Source organism: Sarcophilus harrisii, chromosome 1 (genome assembly GCF_902635505.1).
Source record: "Sarcophilus harrisii chromosome 1, mSarHar1.11, whole genome shotgun sequence".
Taxonomy (NCBI): domain Eukaryota; kingdom Metazoa; phylum Chordata; class Mammalia; order Dasyuromorphia; family Dasyuridae; genus Sarcophilus; species Sarcophilus harrisii.
This window is the reverse complement of record NC_045426.1, coordinates 75,274,608-75,295,996: the sequence shown is the minus strand read 5'-3', so window position 1 is coordinate 75,295,996 and position 21,389 is coordinate 75,274,608. Positions and strand designations below refer to the sequence as shown.

At 34.1% G+C, this 21,389-nt stretch overlaps 1 protein-coding gene across 7 annotated transcripts in view; it reads right to left on the bottom strand.

The window, feature by feature from the left end:
* TNS3 (tensin 3) overlaps positions 1 to 21,389 on the bottom strand; it is a 378,141-nt gene that overhangs the window by 228,071 nt on the left and 128,681 nt on the right. For 5 of the 7 annotated variants that reach the window (XM_031957264.1, XM_031957260.1, XM_031957270.1 and 2 more), the window contains one exon: positions 10,355 to 10,393. The exons of the other annotated variants lie outside the window; for them this stretch is intronic. Coding sequence is in view for 3 of the 5 variants with exons in the window: in XM_031957260.1 (XP_031813120.1) it covers positions 10,355 to 10,393 (39 nt within the window). In the remaining 2 variants the exon portion in view is untranslated. The remainder of the gene's footprint in view (positions 1 to 10,354; positions 10,394 to 21,389) is intronic. 7 annotated transcript variants of the gene reach the window in all.

The window sequence follows — 21,389 nt, the reverse complement described above, 5'->3', positions numbered from 1 at the left end:
GATAAGATTTATAAGTGTTCTCTAAGCATCTTTTTCAATAAAGCCATGATTCTGTGACCCCCTTTTGTTCAAAGACTATCTTTGTAGATGATTAGAGGCAATACTTAACTGGAAATCACAAGAACTAATAAAGAAAAAATAGAAGATAACTTCAAACACAAAAACTGTGCAGAGGGTTTGGAAAAAAGGATAATCTTCAAAAATCTCATTTCATACTAAAAGTCCCCGATGTTATTCCATCAATAAACGTTTATTAAGTGCCAATTATGTACCAGACTCTGTGTTAAGTATTAAGCAAGCTATGTACAATATAAATAGGAAATAATTAAAGGAGGGAAGGGAATAGAATTAAGAAGGATTGGAGAGGACATCTTGTAGAAGGTCAGAGTTTAGATGGGACTTAAAGAAAAACAGGGAGGTCCGTATTCAGAGCTGAGGAAGGACAGCCAGAGAAAATATCTAGCATGGTGGGATCAAGTTCATCACTTTGTTGTTCAGTTGTTTCAATCATATTTAACTCTTGATGACATTTTCTTGGCAAATATACCAGAGTGTTTGATGCTTCCTTTTCCAATTCATTTTATGCATGGACAGATGAGGCAATCAGGGTTAAGTGACTTTTTCAGGATCACACAACTAGGAAGTATCTGAGGCCAGATTTGAACTTGAGAAGTTCAGCTCTACTTAATATTAAAATAGACATAGATATGCAGTCAACACTTTTTGTGTTGGTAAACAACTAGAAACAAAGACGATACCCCTCCCTTAGAAAATGATTCAACAGATAAATAGATGATGGATAGATGGTTTGATGTGTGTATACACACATATATGCTTATATAAGCATATATAAGCATATGTATCTATGTATGTGTGATTGTATATGTGTGTATATATATATATATATATACACAATAATCAGGTTTGTTTTATTTTTACATATATACACATATATGTATACATACACACACAAGAGAACAAAAACAGATTATTACTGAGTCTTGAATGACAAAAGTAGTGAAGAAATCAGAAGGATGAAAGAGTAAAATAAAGAGAATCAGAAAAATAACATATAAAATGATTACAATAATATAAGTTTTAAAAACCAAAAACAAACAAGCGAACAACAACAACAAAATACACCTGAATGTTGTATAATTGCAATGACCAATCTTCATTTGGGGTAACACATAAGAAAATTTTCACTCACCTTCTTTGCACAGGCAAGGGACTACATAGGTTATATAGGTAGAGAATGTTGCATATATTGTCAGGCTTAGCTGTTGCTTTGGTTGTTATTGCTAAACTGCTTTAAATAATTTGCTAAATCCTTTAAAGAATTCCTTTTATTTAATTTTTTATTACAAAGAATGGCTCTGGGTAAATGCATTTCAAAAGGTGATATAAAAACAAAGAGAATTTTTTCTTAAGGAAAATATGTGAAAATTATGAGTACTAATGATTCCAGAGATGTCAAAGCCATTATAAATTAAAATATTATAAATTTATAAGTCATAATCTATACCTCCTAGTAGTCCTTTCTCTAGTATTTCAGTGTGGTATGGAGATTAATTTAGATTCTCAAAGATTATATTCACTGATATTTTAAAAAACACTCCTTGAGTTATAGAAGATTTATATTCTCTCTGAATGGAAGGTAGTATTTACCATAAAGAGATCACAAATGCTTTAAATAATCGATCAAGTAATAAGCGTCAATGTTCATTCTATATGCCAGACACTATGCCATATATTAAAAAAGCAAAAGCAACTATTAAAAAGCACTTAATATCAAGGAGGTTAAAATCTACCAGATAGAGACAAGATTTTCTTAGGGGTATCTATAAAGGCTTCATGTTGAAGGTGGCACGCAATAATTCAGATTTATTCAAATAAAGTAAAAGAATGCCCACACTTTTTGGCTCAGAAATTCTACCACTGGGGCTCAGGTCACAAAGAAGCCACTGATAAGAAGAAAGTCTTATACTTTCTATATACACCAAAATATTTATAGTATTTCTGTGATAGGAAAGAAGTGGGGAGGGAGAGGAACAGATATTCACTAACTGCAGAATGTATAAACATATTGTGATTTATGGAATATTACTGAGTTGGAGTAGCAAGGTGGTGCAATGAATAGAGACTTGGTCCTGAGATCAGGAAGATCTGAGTTCAAATTCAGCCTCAGACATTTAATACATTGCGTGTCCCTGGGCAAATGACTTAACTCTGATTGATTCCTTAAAAAAGAGGAACATTGCTAGGTAGCAAGAAATGATGATTGCAGTGAATACAGAAAAGCATGCAAAGATTTACAGTCTGATGAAGAATGAAGTAGCAGAGTCATGAAAACAACCTACACAATGGCCACAATGTAAATGGAAGGAACAATCTCACTCCCCCCCCCCTTGTTCCCCCCTCTCTCTGTCTCTCCCTCTGTCTCTTTGTCTCTCTCTGTCTGTCTCTCTGTCTGTGTGTGTGTGTGTGTGTGTGTGTGTGTGTGTGTGTGTCTTTCCCTTCCTCCCTCCTCCTTCTCATCCCTCCCCCCTTCTTTTTCTCCAATTACCTTCCACTCTGGGAGAGAAACAGGAAGATACTAAGTAAAATTTGATAATATAAAAAACAATTTCAGCAACAATTAACATTAAGAAGAAGAAAGAAAGCATCATTTGAACTGAGCTTTAAGAAACTAGAGGACAAAATAAGGATAGAATGCAAGGTAGGCACAGGGAACATCCAGTAGAAAGACATGGAAATGGAAGATAGAGATGGAAATGCTGATTATGAGAAACAAGACAATTCAGCTACACAAGGATTTCTTAAACTTTTTCTACACACAACACTTTTCTGCCTAACAAATTTTTACAAGATCCTGAATAAACAGGTATAAAAATAGATATACAAATCAAATATTTATGGAGAATAAATCACAATTTCATGATTTTCACATTTCATTACAAGACCCCATACTGAATGGCAAACCACAGTTTAAGAAGCTAGGAGGAGCTAGACCATAAAGTACAGGAAAGAAAGCAGTATATCATAAAGCTAGAAAAGTTAGTTGAGGGCAGATTGGAAGCTCTTTACATGCCAAAAGAGTTTTTATTTTATTCTTAAAGTGATAAAGATCCACTAATTATCAAGTAGGGGAATAACTTTAGACATAAGCTTTAGGAAAATCACTTTGGCAGCTATATGGAAGATGCATTGGAGAAGGAAAGGATAACAATTAAGAGGCTCTTGAAATTATCACAGATGATATCAAATGCCATATATATGACAGAAACCCTATTTATATAATAGTCTTTCAATTAAACTAATTTGTTGATTCCTAAGACTGCATGTAAAATTAAAAATAAAATGAAAGCCTCAACTAACTAGCATATGTCTAAAGTCACCAATAATCTCCTAATTGTCCCATCTGTATTTTTTTGTCAGTTCTCTCCTTTTCTGTGGCAATTCACCACAATTCACAACCAATAGGAATTTTTTTAAGAATAGAGATTTGAGGAAAACAATCAGAAAGCATGTTATTATTGGCATGTGAGAAATGACATGAGCTTAATTAATAATACGGTAGCTAAGTGAATAGAGGTAAAGATATGATACAAAAGTTATTGTGCAAGTGGAAACAACTCAAAGTTTGGCAAACTCATTGGATATATGTACTAAAGAAGAGTGAAGATAAGTCAATTCACAAATAACAACAAAATATACAAAAAAATCTCATTTATCAAGGGAGGAAGAATAAAGGAAATGGAAGAACCTAAAAATGGAATTCACAAGGCCACAAGTAGCTGAAGGCCTTAAACTCAAATGGACAAACCAATAGTCTAAATATTTTGACACAAATGTAAATGACAAACAAGGAATTTTCTACTTGTCTGACAAGGAGTACCTTGATGTGGAACTGTGAACCATGAAACATGAGAATATTAATTCTTCCCTGGGAATCATAATTGCCCTTCATATTCTACTAGGAAAGCTATATTTACTCCTTGACTTTTTAAATTGCCATTTAAGTGCCTCTGGGTCTTTCTAAATGTGCATCCACAGCTGAATTGGATAACTTTTCAAACAAGTTGACTACTTCCCCTTTTAGGAACCTTTCTTTGAACTCTTTACTTGTCAATCTTTGCCTACACACAAATAGCAGACCACTGCATTCATCTACTGTGTGGTTTATGGCTGATTCAAGAAAAAAAGCACGACATGCAAAGAAAAGCTGAAAGCATTCACGAAAGTGTAGTGTCCTGAAAACTTAAAAAGGAGAATGTGTCCAGAAGGAGAAATTAGTCAAATGATTGAAATGAAGTGGATAGGGAGGGAAGAATGAGGAATGACAAGAAACACAGACAGACAATTGGGAGATCACTGGTGACTTTAGAGATATGTTTCAGCTGAGTGATATGGTCAAAAGCCAGAGTATAAAGGACTGAGGATTAAGTGAATACTAAAGAGGTGGCAGAAGCAAAAGTAGACAGCTTTCTCAAAGATTTAGCTGAGAGAAAAAAAAAAGAAGAGAGTAACAGGAATATAGATGGGGAGAGAGAGAGAAGCAGAGATGGGAAGAGAAAGAGAGAGAGAGATGGATGGGTGGGTAGAAAGATGAGGGAGACAGACTGAGGCAAAGAGAGACAGAGAGATGGGTGGAAAGATGAGGGAGACAGACTGAGGCAAAGAGAGACAGAGAGATGGGTGTAGAGATGAGGGAGAGGGACAGTGACAGACAGAGAGATGGAGACAGAGACAAAGACAGAAACAGAAAAAGAATGACTAAATTGCAATTTGATAGAGAGATGAAAAGATGGGAAGGCAGTCAGGCATACATGCAGAATGGTTAACCTTGGCAAAGAGAAAGCTCATCTTGTCAAAGAATAAAGAAAAACAGGAATGGAAGACTAGATCAAAGGATTCTGAGAAAGACAGAGTCCCATCAATTGGCCTTAATTTTCTCAGTAAAGTTAGAGACAAAACACTCAATTAAAAGACAGGGATGAGATGAGAGAGGCTCGAATTCAGAAAAGAAAATTTGGAATAGTTTCAGTGGGATGTAAGATCAGGAACCAAAAGCAAGGAATAAAAGGACTCTCTAGCTTTAGTGAGGACTCTGTTTAAGGAAGATAATATGAATTTAAAATAATAAACTGTAATGTTTTCTATATATAATATATACATATAAATACATATTTAATGAATAGAATAAATTTATCTTAATGTTACATCATCCTGATAGAAAAGGTCTGAATACAGAAGTCTTTTGCCGTTCTGTCTCACATTGATCCCACTCAGGCTCAAAATGGGAAATATACTATGTAGCATTGCTCACAAAGATGGTTATCAGCTCTTCTTTATGAGTCCCATCTTCTAAAGATCTCAGAATACTTGCAAGTTTTACTTCAACAATAAAGGATTCACATCTGAACCTATGGAGACTCAAGTGACAATTATTATCCCCACCAGATGGCTTGTGTGGTCTTGGGCTGGGTAGAGCTCCAAAATGTATGTGTGGCCAGGATTTAATTTTCATTGTTGATATTCTGAACCACAATGTTCTTTCATCAACTGCCTCAATGAGTCATCATATAAGATCATTCTTGAATATAAATTTCTAATTAAACCAAACTGACTCAAATCCTCCTTCCCCTCCCCTCAAAAAATTTCTGTTCTTTACATCCTTGCAATCTGGTCTAAATGAGTTGGGAAGGGAGGGGTCACACACATGCATATAATAGAATTCTAAGTAAAATATGTCCATTATTCACAAGCCATGAATATAACTTTACTGTTAATAACTAAAAATAATATCCTTACTGATATGATTTCTCAAATTCTATGATTTGTGGATTCTGGTTAGTTAATACCAGTTAGTCTAGGCTTCAATCTAACATTTGAATTTTTTTTTAAAAACAAAGTATTAATGAAAACAATCTGATTAACAGCAAAGGCTATCTGAGAAATAGATATAGATACAAATGTTGAAAAAAATTTGAGCGGGAGAGAGGGTAGCATTTTCTATCCATGCCATTTTCTGTTTGATAAGAATCATTTTTGATCAGCACAGCATACTGATTTTCTATTAAAGTAAATTTTTAAAAAATCATGATTTCAACAAGCATTTGAATCAGGATTACAGCATTGTAAAGTCTCCCATCCAAACAAAGAAACCAAAAATGTCAAAAGAATGCCAGCAGTTTCCAAACACCCAGAAACAGCTGGTTTGCATCTTAGCACCTGGAGCTCTGAATAGCTGAACCAGAGAGTGGCTGATGCATGAGGAGTCGGGAGGTATCTGTAAACTATCAAGCACATGTCTTATGAGGAGTGAGAATAATAGGCCCTTCAAACACTGAAAACACACACACACACACACACACACACACACACACACACACACACACACACACAGTGCAATTTGGGGGTAGAAAGGGAACCAATTACTTATGTCTGGTTCATTCTATAGTGCACAAGCTAATTTTTAGGAGTGCTGTGATTTTTAGAAAGGTGTGTTTAACTTTAAGAAATCTCTCTCCATCTGTGTATGTGTCTGTCTACATATATTAGGTATCATGTATCAAACAGGACTCAAATCCAGATTCAGATACTAGTTGAGTGACCCTATCTCTGTTTGCCTCAGTTTCCTCATCTTATAATACAGGGATAAAAATAGCACCTCCTTCCCAGGTTGTGAGGAACAAATGAAATAATATTTTTAAAGTACTATGTAGATTTTAAAGTGCCACATAAATTCTAGTTATGATTATAAATCACATCACTACATATCAATCATGTTAAATAATTCTTTAGATAAGGTTATATAATAAGGTTCCTACTCTACACAGTAAGTTCACTAATTGAATGGAAGACTTTTTGAAATATATGATTTACCAACAATTTTATCCAACAGGTCTACTTTATAAAGCATGACAATTACATTTGAAGAATTAGTTTTATTGATGTTTGGGCTAGTAGACTGAATGGACAAAGTCCTCATAGCAATTATGAGAATTTTATTATTAGAAATCCTAGGGAATCACTGAGTGAACACAAATGCAGAGACCACATAGGAGAGAAGGATTGAGCTTGGCAGGTTATATGTGGGAGAAGAAAGAGTAACCAGGGAGTAACATAAATAAATCCGAAGCAAGTTCATCACATGACCAAGTGTCACTGCATCATGTGGCTGGCTTCTCTCACATGAGTAACTATAGCTTGACATATTCATCATGTGATACAACACTCCTGTCAAGTAAGCTCTTAATTTTCTTTTCATAATTTTTCATAATTTTCTTCGTTTTCATTTCTTTAGCTATCTTTTTCTCTATCACTTTTAGCTTGCATAAAATTCATATTACTTTTGAGTCCAATTCACATTTTTCTTTAATACTCTTCTTGTAGCTATTTGACTTCTTTATCTTCTGAGTTTGTATCTTGATCTTCCCTGTCACTATAGTAGATTTTTATGATCAGCTTCTTTTTTTGTTGTTTGCTCATTTTCCTAGCCTATTCCTGATTTTTAATTTTATGCTAAAGTTGGGCTCTTTTCCCAGCATGGAGGGGGAAGAACACTGTCTTAAACTTCAGGTTTTTTCACATGACTGTTTTAGAACTAGTTCTCTATATCTTCTGTAAATATGTGTACATACACTCAAGGGTGCTTTGGTTTTATTTTTCTCTCTCATAAAGATATGACCACATATTATATATGAATATAAATGTGTATATATCAGCACATATAAAGGCTTATATTAAGATCATGTATTTTTTTTTACCTAGATCAATTTGTGCCCAGATATAATTTATATGAGAAAGTCCAAATGTGAAAAATCTCTCCAGCTTTGCAGATTAGCACGTAACTTTTTTTTTAAGTTACCAAGGAAACTGAGGGTTTAAGAGACTTACCCATGATCTCACAGCTAGTATGTGTCAAAGGTAGAATCAGAACACAAAGATTCCTGACCCTAGAGCCAACTCTCTATCCCTTTTGTGACACTGACTCTTAAAAGGTATATGTGGGTGTGGATGTTACACACATGTGTATATACAGGTATTCATACAAATTGGCATATGGTACTATATGTAAAGTGTTTTAGAAAAATTAAAAGATTTTATTGTCAGCTATTATAGATGGCCACAGATATGTAGATCTAGCTATATATTTATATTTATATATATTATATTATGACAAAGCAAAATAAAAAAAGTCTTTAGTTTAAGTAAGATAGTATAGAAACCAAAACGTTTCCCCTTTTTGAAATTAATCAGAGATTACCAATAAATCAACTGTTCAGCCCTCAGAGGTACAGTACATTTCACACAGTCATTATCCTCTTGTGCCATCCTGGATAAATGTTAAACCACTGAGGCATGTAAGTATGTGCTAAGATCAATAGAAAACTAGGAATTCAGACATGGCCTTGATCCCAGAATACACAGCAGGGGATGCCTAGAGAAGATAAGGACATAATATGTTGGAGAGCTCTACTTGTGCATCAGCTTACCAGCTGTGATCAGATCCCAATTTTCTCACCCATTTCTGGAAAGGGGTTAGAGAATAAGAAGCTCAAGTAAAAGAAAGGGGAAAATAAAAAGCCCAGTGCTGGTAATTCTGTCAATGTGTAAGCTGGCCTGGGGCAAATAGCTATCCAAGGGAAAAACAAAACAAACAGCCCAGCAGCAATCTAATAAATTTAAAAGAGAAACCCAAAGCCCCAGAAAGTTCACTGGGGCATATTCACGACTTAGATAAGAGCAGAGAAAACTGAATGAGTCTTCTGAGACACTAAGTGAACAATTTGAACATCCCAAATACTCTCTGATCACCTGTACAGCTAAAAACTTCAATGATCTGTCCAAAGTGAGCCTATCCCACTCAAGCCACAAGCATGAATGACAAAAGAATAAAGGAATAAAAGGAAAGATTTTGACTTGACATATGAAAAAATGACCATTCTAGAAATCCAAAAATATATTGGGAAGTCTGAGAGGAATTGGATTTTCCTCACTGAAAATCTTGCAAAAATGAGCATCAGCTGTGGGTATGTTACAAGAAGCCAAATTGCTTCACTAGCTAGAAGACTCTGAGGACTGTCTTCACTTGGTTGAGATAACTTCATTTGTAAAATGGAAATAAGTTCCTCTACTTCACATTATATTTGTGAGGATCAAATAAGATGATATAGAGACTTTGCAAATCCAAAAATATCATATAAATGTGATTGATTATATCTACATTCTGTTAAGATAAAGAAAATGATTACATGTGCCAAAAAGCTGATTTTGATAAAAATAGTTAATAACATAAACAAACTTAATAGAGAAGGGAAAAAATTACCAATTAGGCAATCAATATTCTTGTTTATTTTGTTTTCCAATCAAAGCCCCTCAAAAGCTTTGATTGCTAAAGTTCAATGGACTTTTAGGAGTCGCATTTTTCTAGGAGTTAATGTGAAGTAGTCAACCATAATAATTTGTGGGTGGATGTCCCAAATCAGTTCCTTCATGGGAGAAAAAAATATCATGAAAATAGGATCAGAACAACAAGATCTAAAACAAAACTAAAACAGCTATATTATAGCACAAAGATCTGGTGAGCAATTTCTGAAAATATGGGGTCTTCAGAACGGAGTTTGTTGAGGTTTTTTAATTCAATTTTTTAAATAAATATAATGGATCTAGAAGATAACTTTTACCTAATAGCATAAACATTGAAGATATAAAGGCAAAAAAAAAAAATCTGTCCTAAAGAAATTTACATTTTATTGGAGGATAACAAAATAAACACAGAGAAATATAAATTATACCATATACAAATAAAAGAAATACTTGCTGTTCAATCATTTTTCAGCCATCATTTTCACACCCCATCTGGGGTTTTCTTGGCAAAGATACTGAATGCTGTCATTTCCTTCTTCAGCTCATTTTACAGATTCAGAAACTGAGGCAAAGAATGACTTGCCCAGGAACACACAGCTAGGAAGTGTCTGAAGTCAGCTTTGAACTTAGTAAAATGTGATGTTGGTCTCATCTAACTATAGGAAGAAAAGTGTTGAGGGGTTTTCCAGATAATTCTAACATTTTAAAAGGATAATAAATTGCTCCCTATATTAAAGAATTAAAGTAATTAAGAGACATTAAGACTTTAAAAAAGAAACTTTAGTGAGCTATCTAGACTTTATTGAGCAGAAAATTCAATTCAACTAATTTTTAAAGGATCTTCTTAGTATAAGGCACTTTCAACAAAGTTGAAAAATGCAACAATTTTTGCTCACAAGGAGCTTATAATCTCATTTTCACACTGTTACCACAGGGCTGAAATGGGAATGATGTAATAATGTAAAGAGAGTCAACTTACCAATGGGTCATTGATTGGTACGTGGCAGGGTATCACCACCTTAAATAAAAAAAATAATAATAATAACAAAATAAGTATAAGACACTTAAAACATCATGGGATAAACTTTGACCCAACTGAAATCGATTTATTGTTTTTAAGTTATGCTCCTAAATAAATGGAAAAGAAAAATAATCTAAGAATAAGTGATAGGATTTTATATGATCTAAGGAAAAGCCTCAATAAAATAAGTCATCTAAATTTAGGACAAAATTAGATTAAGGAGGAGACACAGAAGAAGAACTTAATGTAAGCTCTATTTTTTTGAGAAGTGATCTCCTGATTTAGTTAATTTGTTGATTGAATAAGGAATGCTAAAGCATTACTAAAAGATTAAGGGAAAGAAGGGAAAAGGAAGAGATTTACAATAAAGGATTTTAAATGACATTCTAAGTACAGAATGATTTTTTAAAAATTGTGACAGTAACAATTAAGATCATTTCTGGAATTGCACTAGAGCACAGAGGTTGAAGTTAGGGAACCCAAATCAGATCACCTGAAAATAATATTTAACACTTAGAAAACATTTGAAGATTTGCAAAGCATTTCACAAAGGCATATTATATGTGTGTGTATGTATATAATGTGTTGTATGTATATATTACATACATGTGTTGTATGTATTTTTCATATATATATATATATATATATATATATATATCATTTGATTGCTATCTTGCTATCACTCCACAAGATTACGTGTTATTAAGATCCATCATTTTATAGATGAGGAAACAAAGGCAGACAGAGAAGGAATGATTTGTCTGGAATGACAACGCTATCAATGTGAGAAGTGGGTCTCAAATTCAGTTCTTGATTTCAAATCCCAAATTTGTATCTACTGTACTAATCACCTAAGTCATTGCCTAATAATTGCCTAAAATCTGCCTAACATCCTCATATCTGTAACTGGAGGTTTCTATACTAGATGATTATTGAGTACTGGTGGGATGTTGTGAAGATGGAATGGGAAACTTGCAGGGGCAAATAGGAAGGAGGAAGATGACAATCTTTTTCTCCAATAAACAAACAAACAAAAAAAAAAATCAAAAGGGATTAAGTTGAACCCTGCAAGATGTGAAGAACAGAACAATATTTTCCAGGCTACAGAGGGAGGATGAAAACGGTAGCCATCTCCAAACCCTTTTCATGTCAGCATCTTGGTGAAAAACAAAACAAAATAAAATCTTATATAACCCATTCTAGTTTCAGCTCTGGTCAGGCTTTAATAAGTGATAATGGTAATGATGATAAAGATGGTGATTATGATTCTGATTGTGGTGAGGGGATAGCTTTTTTAAATCTACAAAACAGATTAAAATATATTTATATTCCTAATCACAAAACTAATTTTATGATAGTGATGGGGGAGATAGCTTTTTTTAATCTACAAAACAGGTTAAAATATATTTATGTTTCTAATCCCAAAACTAATTTACAAACATTGTTTCCCCAATAACTCTGAACTCAATAGGTGGAACTTTACAGGTAAAAGGGCATGGAGCAAAAGGACTGCAAAGCCTAATTTATCTTTTGAGATTTTTCCATTTGAAAAGCTGATATTCATAACTCCGCATACAGTAGTACCCATGAAGAATACTATAGCAATTAAGTGCAGAACAAAGGACATGAGACAGGGAGTAAAGACAAATAGTTCAAATCCCAGTTCTGCCACTTAATACTTTTCTGATTTTAAGCCAGCCATTGTTCCTACTCTGGGTCTCAATTTCCACATCTATTAAAATATCTAGCATTTTTAAAAGCTTTGCAAATACTATAATATTATATCACCTTATCATGATAACAATACTGGAAGGCAATGACTAGTATCAATTCCCTTTTTACAACTGAGGAAAAAGAAAAAGAGATTAAAAATGACTTGCCCAGCTCAACTCAATTCTTCCTGACTGGTTAGGAAAGTACTATGTAAATTATTAAGTGCTCAAGTACTCTTTTTAATTGTGACATTCAACTACATTGATCTATGTAATTATTATATGTGTGTCTATGTGTATATATCTATATCTATATCTATGTATCTATCTGTATTTCCTCTTTACCTTTTTCTCTTTTTTCCTCCCTCTTCCAAATATGTATATTTGCCAAATAAGAAATTTTAAAACTCAGTATTATTATATAGTTTTGAACTTATGCCCCCTCTGAAAAGCTCTTAGGGATCCTAAGGGATTCCTCAGACTCTACTTTGAGAAGCACTGATTTAGAAGTTAGCTCTTGAATTAAGTTTTGAGAAAAACCATGAACCCTTAAGAGGCAGAGATGAGAAGGGAATAATTGCAGGCATGGGAGAAGAATCAGTGCAAAGGAATAGAGAAATAGAAGAGATGGATTTTCTTGTGTGATTGGGGCAACTGGATCCAAGGGTGCAAAGAGGTGAAAGGAGCAAAATCTACAAAGAAAGGGGTTAGCTTGTGAAGCATTATAATTGGGTTGTATCTTTAAATATTTTTGTTTAGAAAACTGCATTGCTTAATTTGTGATATTTTTAATTCATTATTAGCATTAATTAATAATTAGCTAATTAGCATAATTAGCAGGTATCAAAGAACATATGGATACATGTGGGTGGATACATAATGATACACATAAATAGTGTATAAATGGATATATACATACACAGTGTTTTTAAGGCTGCTCAAACGTGCCTTTTTCATGACTGTCTCTCTGATATTCATTTAGTATTGCCTCCTATCCTACATATACTATATGTAGTTTGAGAGTTTGCCCACTACACAGTCAGATGCTTAATTAGTGCTCTCTAGGGTATTTCCTTTACTCTCCACAGCAAGTCTCCAGGAACTAGCCCAGTGTGGCAGATATGAAAAGAGAACAAAGGACAAACTCTAAGCTCCAAGGTTGTCCTGGGGTGCATATAGATCAATCACAAAAACTTCTCCGGGCCAGAGATCACAAAACAGTGCTTATCATGTGAAGGAATCTATTTACATAACACATGACTGTAAGTCTAACCATCAAAACAATCTAAGGCATTTACAACTGAGGTGCTTGATTAGAGAGCCAATATCCATACCTGAACCAATGGATTTACGTGTCACAGAGGATTGTTTTCTTAACCAGGACTGTGACATCAACACCTGACTAGTGGTCAGCGGTCAAAGTCAAAGGCTCTCTCAAGTTAGCTGAGAAATCTTAACTGTGCATTATGGAGTTAGCAAAGTGACACTGCAATTGCCATCAGAAACCTGAGTTCAAGTCCTGCCTCAGATACTTAGTAGCACCTGAATGACTGAGGCAAATCATTTAACTACAGCCACAATTTCATTATTCATAAAATGGGAATAATAACAAAAACTATACCACCGGATTTTTGTGAGAATTACAAAGAAGACATATAATGTTATAGATAAGGAAGACTTTTCCAAGCAGGCTGAAGTCCTCTGAACTTCTTGATCGTCTCCAACTTTTTTTGCCACTCTTCTCTAAACCACTTTCAGCTTTCTTTTATGTATTGTCTTGTGCATTGAGATGTAAGATATTTGGGAGTAATGATTATCTTTCTCCCTATTTGTATTTGTATTCCCAGTGTTGCACAGTCCCTTGACACATAGTAAGCATTTAATATATTGACTAATTGCCTCTTCTCTCCCTAATAAAAAAAAAAAAAGAGCTATTGTTTGGATTTTGCAAGGATGAATGGAGAAGATGATCTGTGCATGTATTTTGAAAATAAAAAACTATTGTTATCAAAAAAGGAATCACGAGAAAATAGTTGAATAAATATTAAAAGTTTACAATAATGTATCTGAATGTTGAAAACTATCTTTGCATATATTTTGTAAATAAAAAAATATTATTATCAGAAAAAAAGAGCCACTGGAAAATAGTCAAATAAATATCAAAAGCTTACAATAATGTATCAAAGGACAACATCAGTACTAGGGTATAAATGGATATGGCTATAAAAAAAGAAAAAGGAAAGGAGAAAGGGAAGGAGAAGAGGAAATGAGGGAAAGGGAAAGGGGAAAGGGAAGGGAAGGGGAAGGGAAGAAAAGGGAAAGGGAGGGAATGAGTAAGGGAAAGGAAGGAAAGGGGACGGGAAGGGAAGGAGAAGGAGGAAGTGAAGGAAAGCTACTACACATGGCTATGAAGAGTCTCTCAAACCCACCAAACATCCAATATGGACACCCAGAACTTTCTGTGACCAGTGGTGCCGCCTAGTTTCAGAGTTCCTTTGAAATTGCCCTTTTGCATGTGTTCAAAGTCACTCATTGCTACTAATATGCTGTTGCCAAGGAGAAAGCACAAACAAACAAGGTATTTATCTGAGACACCTGGCTACATGGTCTGTAAGTGTCTAGAGTTTTGTTTCAATGCCAACAATTCAACACAGCAATAGTAATAAAGTTGGGGGCTTTCCACTAAGGAATTGGTGTGTAATGAGATATAACACAGAAAAGTATTTGGAGATATACAATAGAAGAGGCACACATACACACACCTACTCAGGTATCAAAAAACAAGTTTCATTTATCCTAGGGTGGTTTTATCCAGTTTAAACATGATTCTCCTCCAAATGTTTACCTTATCATCATTTCACTGAAAACATGCTTCCAGATGGGTGGTTAGACAAAGGACACTTCAGTTAATTTAATAGTCCTGTGATCTTGCTTTCTAAGAGAGGCTTCAGAGGAGCGAGGAACTGCTCAGATAGGGAAAAAAGAACTCTAAAGGGTACATTTCCAGCCCAAGAAAATACATATAGATGGGAGATTTCACATCCAGTTCAAGAACTAGCCAGAGTCATATGTAATAACTGGGAAAATCAGATGGAGCTCTGTCAAGAGCTTACATATGAGGCTAAGGAATTGGTATTCTCTATGAGCAGCAATAGGGAGCTTCTGAATACTTTTAAATCAGTTGTGTGATATGATCAGACATGAGAAATGGATTCTGGCTGTTATGAAAGGGTTGGTTTATGAAGTAAAGCAATAGAGCTGTTGGGAAGTAATTACCATCCTTCAGTTGTGAAGTGTTGAAGACTTGAACTAAAAGTCCTATCACTGGGGAGATGGAGAAGGGAACCCAAATATCCTGGAGTTAAAATAACACACATGACCAAAGGTGGATGGCTGACCATCTACAAGGATGGCTGTGACTGTCAAAAGAAACAATTAGGAAGACATACGTTCTATTTACTCTTCATATTCTGTCATTCAAAGGATTTTGCTTGACAAAATCACCTGGATAGGTCATACTCTAACAGTTTTAAATCTTCCTGAAAGCATTCATTTCCAATTATTTGACACAAAAATAATTTATATATAAAGCAGTTTTATGATTTCTGCTTCAAATTTGAAAAGCAGATATGTTGAATTTTAATGAGATTTCTCAATACTAGCCTATCCTCCAGGGGAAAGAAAAAAGACCTATAAATAACATTTCTTAAATAATGCTAAAAGATGTTATTTTTCATTTTAGTGTGGTCCCTCACTGATTTACACCTGTACTTCAATAATTTTTTGATGTATAAAAGAAAATCTTGTTTTGCCCAATGCTGTAGGCATGTAGACATAAAAAAGAAAAGAAACACAGCACTAAAGATAGATATATTACAGCAGAATATTGTTTTTGGAATTGCTCTAAAAGTATCAAATAAAATAATGGTAGGCAATGAAAAGTTACTATTTTCCTTCAAGACAAGCCAGAAGCCCAATTTATTCTATATTTTTATTTGACTTAGCTGTGGCAAAATAAGCTAGCTCAATGAACATAAAGATAAACATAAATTCCATAAATTTAAAAGAAAAGAGAGGACTGAGGCTTACCTGGTTCTATTAGCTGATTTTATTGATGAAGAAAATGAAGATCAGAGATTGAATAACTTGCCAGCTAGTGACAAGAAGGATGGGGGAAGTATATCTCAAAATAATTGTGAAGTAAAAACAATAAATCTTTCAAAAAGAAAAAAGAGAAAATCAAAAAATAATGAATTGAAGAGAGAAGGAGCTAAAGACATGGAAAAGAGTTAAAAGAATATTTTATGAAAGCAAAGACCTGAATGAGCTCACTGGACACAAGCATGCTAACACATGACTTTGCTATAATAGAGACAGAATTTGACAAGTCAGTGTCAGGGCTAAAAACCATGTCAACTGATTTGTCATGGAAAAAATGCCACACTTGAAGTCAGAAGACCTAGATTTCAATTCCAACCTCCTTAATCCCCACCTCAGTTCTTGATAGGACCTTCGACATTTCACTTCACTGAGCCTCAATTTTCTTACCTGTAACATGAAGGATTCTGGACTATCAATCAAGAGAAGCAATGGGAAGGGCTTATCACTCGGAGTAAGGAAGGGTTTGAACAATGCCTACCACAAATAATACCTCTAAGACCAAGCCACTTATTTATCTAAGTTACAGTTGCTAATGTGTATAAGTAGAAAGAGCTCTCTATGTGCAATGAAAGCACCGACATGAGCCATTTCCTACCCCCCCCCCCAAAAAAAACCCTGACAATATAATTAAACAGCCAGCTAAAACCATTTACTATTAATGATTATACAGGTACCAGTGTTGACACAGCTAGATACTCCTAACACAGTTTAACTGTAAAAACAATTCCTTTTGTATCAATTCCCTTTAGAATCTTTGTAGACAGGTTAAGGAATAAGATTTGTTTCAGCTTATATGTCTTTAAAGCATGTAAAAATACTTCTTAAAAATGGCTGTGATATAGACTCTAAGACATTCTAATGAAGGGTAAATCTAGGTGATACGGTTAATTTAATGTAGAGTAAATCTGGGTCATGCAGCTAATAATATTAGATTTGTACTCAAGAAAACTCAAGTTCTAATCTAGCCTCAGACATTTCCAAATTATGTGGTCCTGGGCAAATCACTTAACTGCCTTCTGCCTCAGTTTCCACCTCTGTGAAATGGGAATAATAATAGTACCTTCCTCCCAGGACTGATGGGAGGTCAAACAAAATATTTTTTAAAGCATTTTGCAAGTCTTAAAGAACTACATAAATATTAGCTATTATTATTATGAGTTATAGTAACCTAAACTTTATATTGGATAGAATTCATCTTCCAAAATTCTTCCTTGGAAATTCTAAATTCCATTTCTAAATTTCAGCAAGTATCTAGACTCATTTATCTCTCAGCATAGAAAAGTAAATGTGACAAAGGCTAGTTCTTAAAAAAAAAAATAATAAAAACATTGCTCCTCTTTTCTTGGAGCCCCCTTAAACAGGAGAACTGACAATTCACCTTTTCTTCCAAAAATAAAAACCTCTGATTTGAGGCTCTGTAGTCAATGATGCTGCCTTTGCAGATGAGCAAACAGATGGCTGTAAACAAGGTCCTTCCTTGAGTTCTGCATAGACAAGGACTGTTCAGATCAAAATACAGCAAAAGGATAGATAGCTCCTGATGCCAAGGTGAAACCAGCTAGGAGAACCTATAAGATAATGCTAAAGACTCAGAACATGAAAGGCTTTTAAAGGGGAAGGGTTTGGACATATAGTTAATTTATTCTCACCCCCTGCGACCAAAAGGAAAGAATTCAAATTTATTAGTAAGTTTTAAATCTATTTTCAATGCTTTTTCAAGATGAAGACAAGCTGGCGAACCTGTGAGATGGACTTAGTATTAAAAACCTTTTTTTTTTTTAATAACAATGCAGGCTTTATGTCTATAAAGGGCAAGTTAAAGTCTTTATACTTTAGACTATATACAGTTTGTCTTCAATCAGGAGGCTCATTCTTCAAACAGCTCATTACAATGACATTAAATCTAGCAGAAAGCAAAACATTTTGCAGATAGTGTAAGCTAATATTACCTCTTAAGCATTCTCCTTCTGGAAACACTGAATAGAATCCAAAGGTCACTATCAGTGGTTAAGTTTTCCATTAGATTCTCTTAGATCAAACGACTAGTTTCAACTGAACTTTTGTTAATAATAACCCAGAGAAATTGTAAACACATAAAGTATTCCACAAATACGTATATTTAGGCTCCATTTGAAAGTTGTTTCCTGCTGTAACGGTTTGAGAATTTATGAATTATTTGCTGGCAAAGATTAGTTTAATTTTCCATAATATAATCAATTCCCAATACCAGGACATCAAGAATTAAACAAATCTATAGCTATCCAAACTAGTTTGTAAAACCTAATATTTATATGGTGCATTAAGGTTTAAAAATTGCTATGCAAAAATAACTTCAATTAGTCATGACAAAGACCTAATAAAGTAGTTATTATGACGTCTAAATTTACAGATGTAGAAACTGTATCAAAGAGAAATTACTTGACTTAGCCTTGGTGATACAGCTAGTAAACGACTGACAAAGACTCTAAACTCAGGTCCTCCGGAGTTGGCAGTACTCTACCCACTGGGCCACCTAGTTGCTGAACCATTTCATACATATTTTGTTTTACTTCACAGCTTCAACCTTAACAACATTTTATTAGAACTACTACTAAGCAACTAAATCAAAAGGTTTTGGTTTCAGAAACTGTTCCTATACCAGGTCAGCATCTGACAGAATGACTTCCAAGCAAGAAAAACAAGCCTGAAAATAATCTACAACCTAAATCATCATAAATCACAGAGTGTTAGAGAGAAATTTGCTTATTTTAGATGAGGAAATGAAAGTCCAGAAAGGTCATTTGTTTGTCTTGCCCTAGGTTAAATTGCAAGTAAGTGACAAAACTGGGACTTTATCTCAGTTCTTCTAATACCAAGACCAGTGTTTTTGCCTCATCATTTCCTGATATGTGTCAATTTGGAAATCATACATCAAAGCCACATGCAAAAGATTGTCAACCCAAAAGAGACATATTCATCAAATGAATCAAAATGTCAAGTCCCTTAGGTGAGAGCATTATTATTTTAATTACTGGAATTCTAAAAAGAACTTGTGCTAGAAGTCGCACCATATATACTATGAAATTGTGTACCTTAGGATAAGAATGTGTCTTTAGTCAAGATCATAACTCATATAGACACACATTATATATAATGTTGTTGTTTACTATAAGGATAGTATTTTCTTCTCTATTATACAATATAATAAATTATACTGTATATTATAAACAATTGTAAAATATATTGCTTTACAACTGTTTATATATAATACATATATATGTGTATAAACATTACCACATATAACATAAATATTTTGTTGTTCTTTATCCCTCAATTTTCTATCAATACTAGGAAAAATGCTTAAGTTATATATTTCAGAAGATTCAAAATGTTTTGTAAAGTCTGGAGTTCTATGTGAATGTGAATTCTTGTTACTGGACCAAGATTCGGTGGTTTACACTGCTAACTAGCCTCATGGCCCAGCTCGGAAGTCAGTTTTATCACTATAAAAGCAACATATTTTCAAAATGTGATCCAATGAGTCAGACAGTGACTCAGAAAAATCTGATTCAGTGGGTAGGATGTTTGTGCCACGTCTGGACAACAATCTCCTTTCTGGATAACACCTGCTCTCACTTTTCTTATTCCCAGTTTCCTTTATTTTTGACACTTACACAAGCATTTATTGAGCTCACTGAAAAGTCCTAAAGATACAAAAATGAAAACAAAACAGCCTTAAAAGTCTGCACTGATGAGAAGGACAGGTATTCTGGGCATAGGAACAGTCTACTGTAAGGCACAGAGACCAGAGGATCATAGAGGTAGAGCTGATAGGAACATCAGATGAAAGATGCAATGTGAATTGCAGTAAAGAAATAACAGTATCCCCCAGTCTTCTGGGGGTTAAGATGTAGGACAAGGAAAAAAGGGATTAAAGTCTAGCAAAGTGGGTGGGAGTCAGTGAGTGGGAGCTGGGCAAAAGGAGTTTCTATTTTATAAGAGCAGCAATAGGCAGTCACTAAAGATTTTAAAGTAAGGGAATGTGTACAGAATAGTGTCTAGAGAATGTTAATTTAGCAGCTATAGGGGAGATGAATTGGAGTATGCAAAACCTAGAAGGAGAGACTAATTACCTAATTATTTATAACTGTGCTGTGGAAGATTTGATAAAGGTCTGAACAAGGGGATCGACTGGATCACAGGAAAAGATCATAGCTTTAGGAAAATAGAATCATCACAACCAAGCAAGTGATTGGGATACATTGTGTCTCAGGGAGAAGAAATAATAAACAAGAATGACTGAGAATATGAGTTGAAGAAGGATGGCATCCTTTAAAATCTTCGGAGCAATGAGTTTTAATGGGAAAGTTAATGAGCTCCTTTTCAGATTTGTTTGAAATGACATAGGACTTCACAGTGGAGCTGTCCAGCAAACAACTGGTGACTAACTGGGACAGTAGTTCAGGAGGAAGATTTAAGAATAGATACAGAGAGAGTTGATGAATCATTCATATAGATATAATCATTGAACTCATGAGCACTAATGAGGTTGCAAAAAGAGAGATCTCATGTTGAAAAGAAGTAATAATATATTTTGTTTTGTTTTAAAAATGTTCAACTGCTAACTAATACCTATGTTTTCATTAGCTGTACTAAGCTGTACCAAGATGGTACCACACAAGGGATTCTAATATATATATAGTCTTCCTCTATGTGGAACTGGAAATTTAATTTTGACATCAGTTGTTCTCTTCAGAATAAACACCCATAATTTGGTTGGGAGCCCTGGTTACTTTTCAAAAGCACAGTTTTCATCATAACATTTTCTAAAAGAATTGGCAATACTCTCTTATTATCACAAACCATCTTAGTTGCTATATAAGTGAAGAAATATTTAGCAAATATAAATATCCATAAAGCATTTCCATGTAAGTTTTTTTTTTCTTTTCAGTACTTAATTAGGCACAAAAATAGAACAGGAACACATCTTAGGTTTTTTTCTTGGCTGAAGATTATGTTTTTATCATTCATTTTTCAATTCTTTCTCCATTAGCTTCTTGTTCCTCTTTATTTTTCTAAACAATTTCTTGTCACTCTCTCTGGAATGTTAAAAGGTTTAGCAAGTGGTCACTAAAGAGATC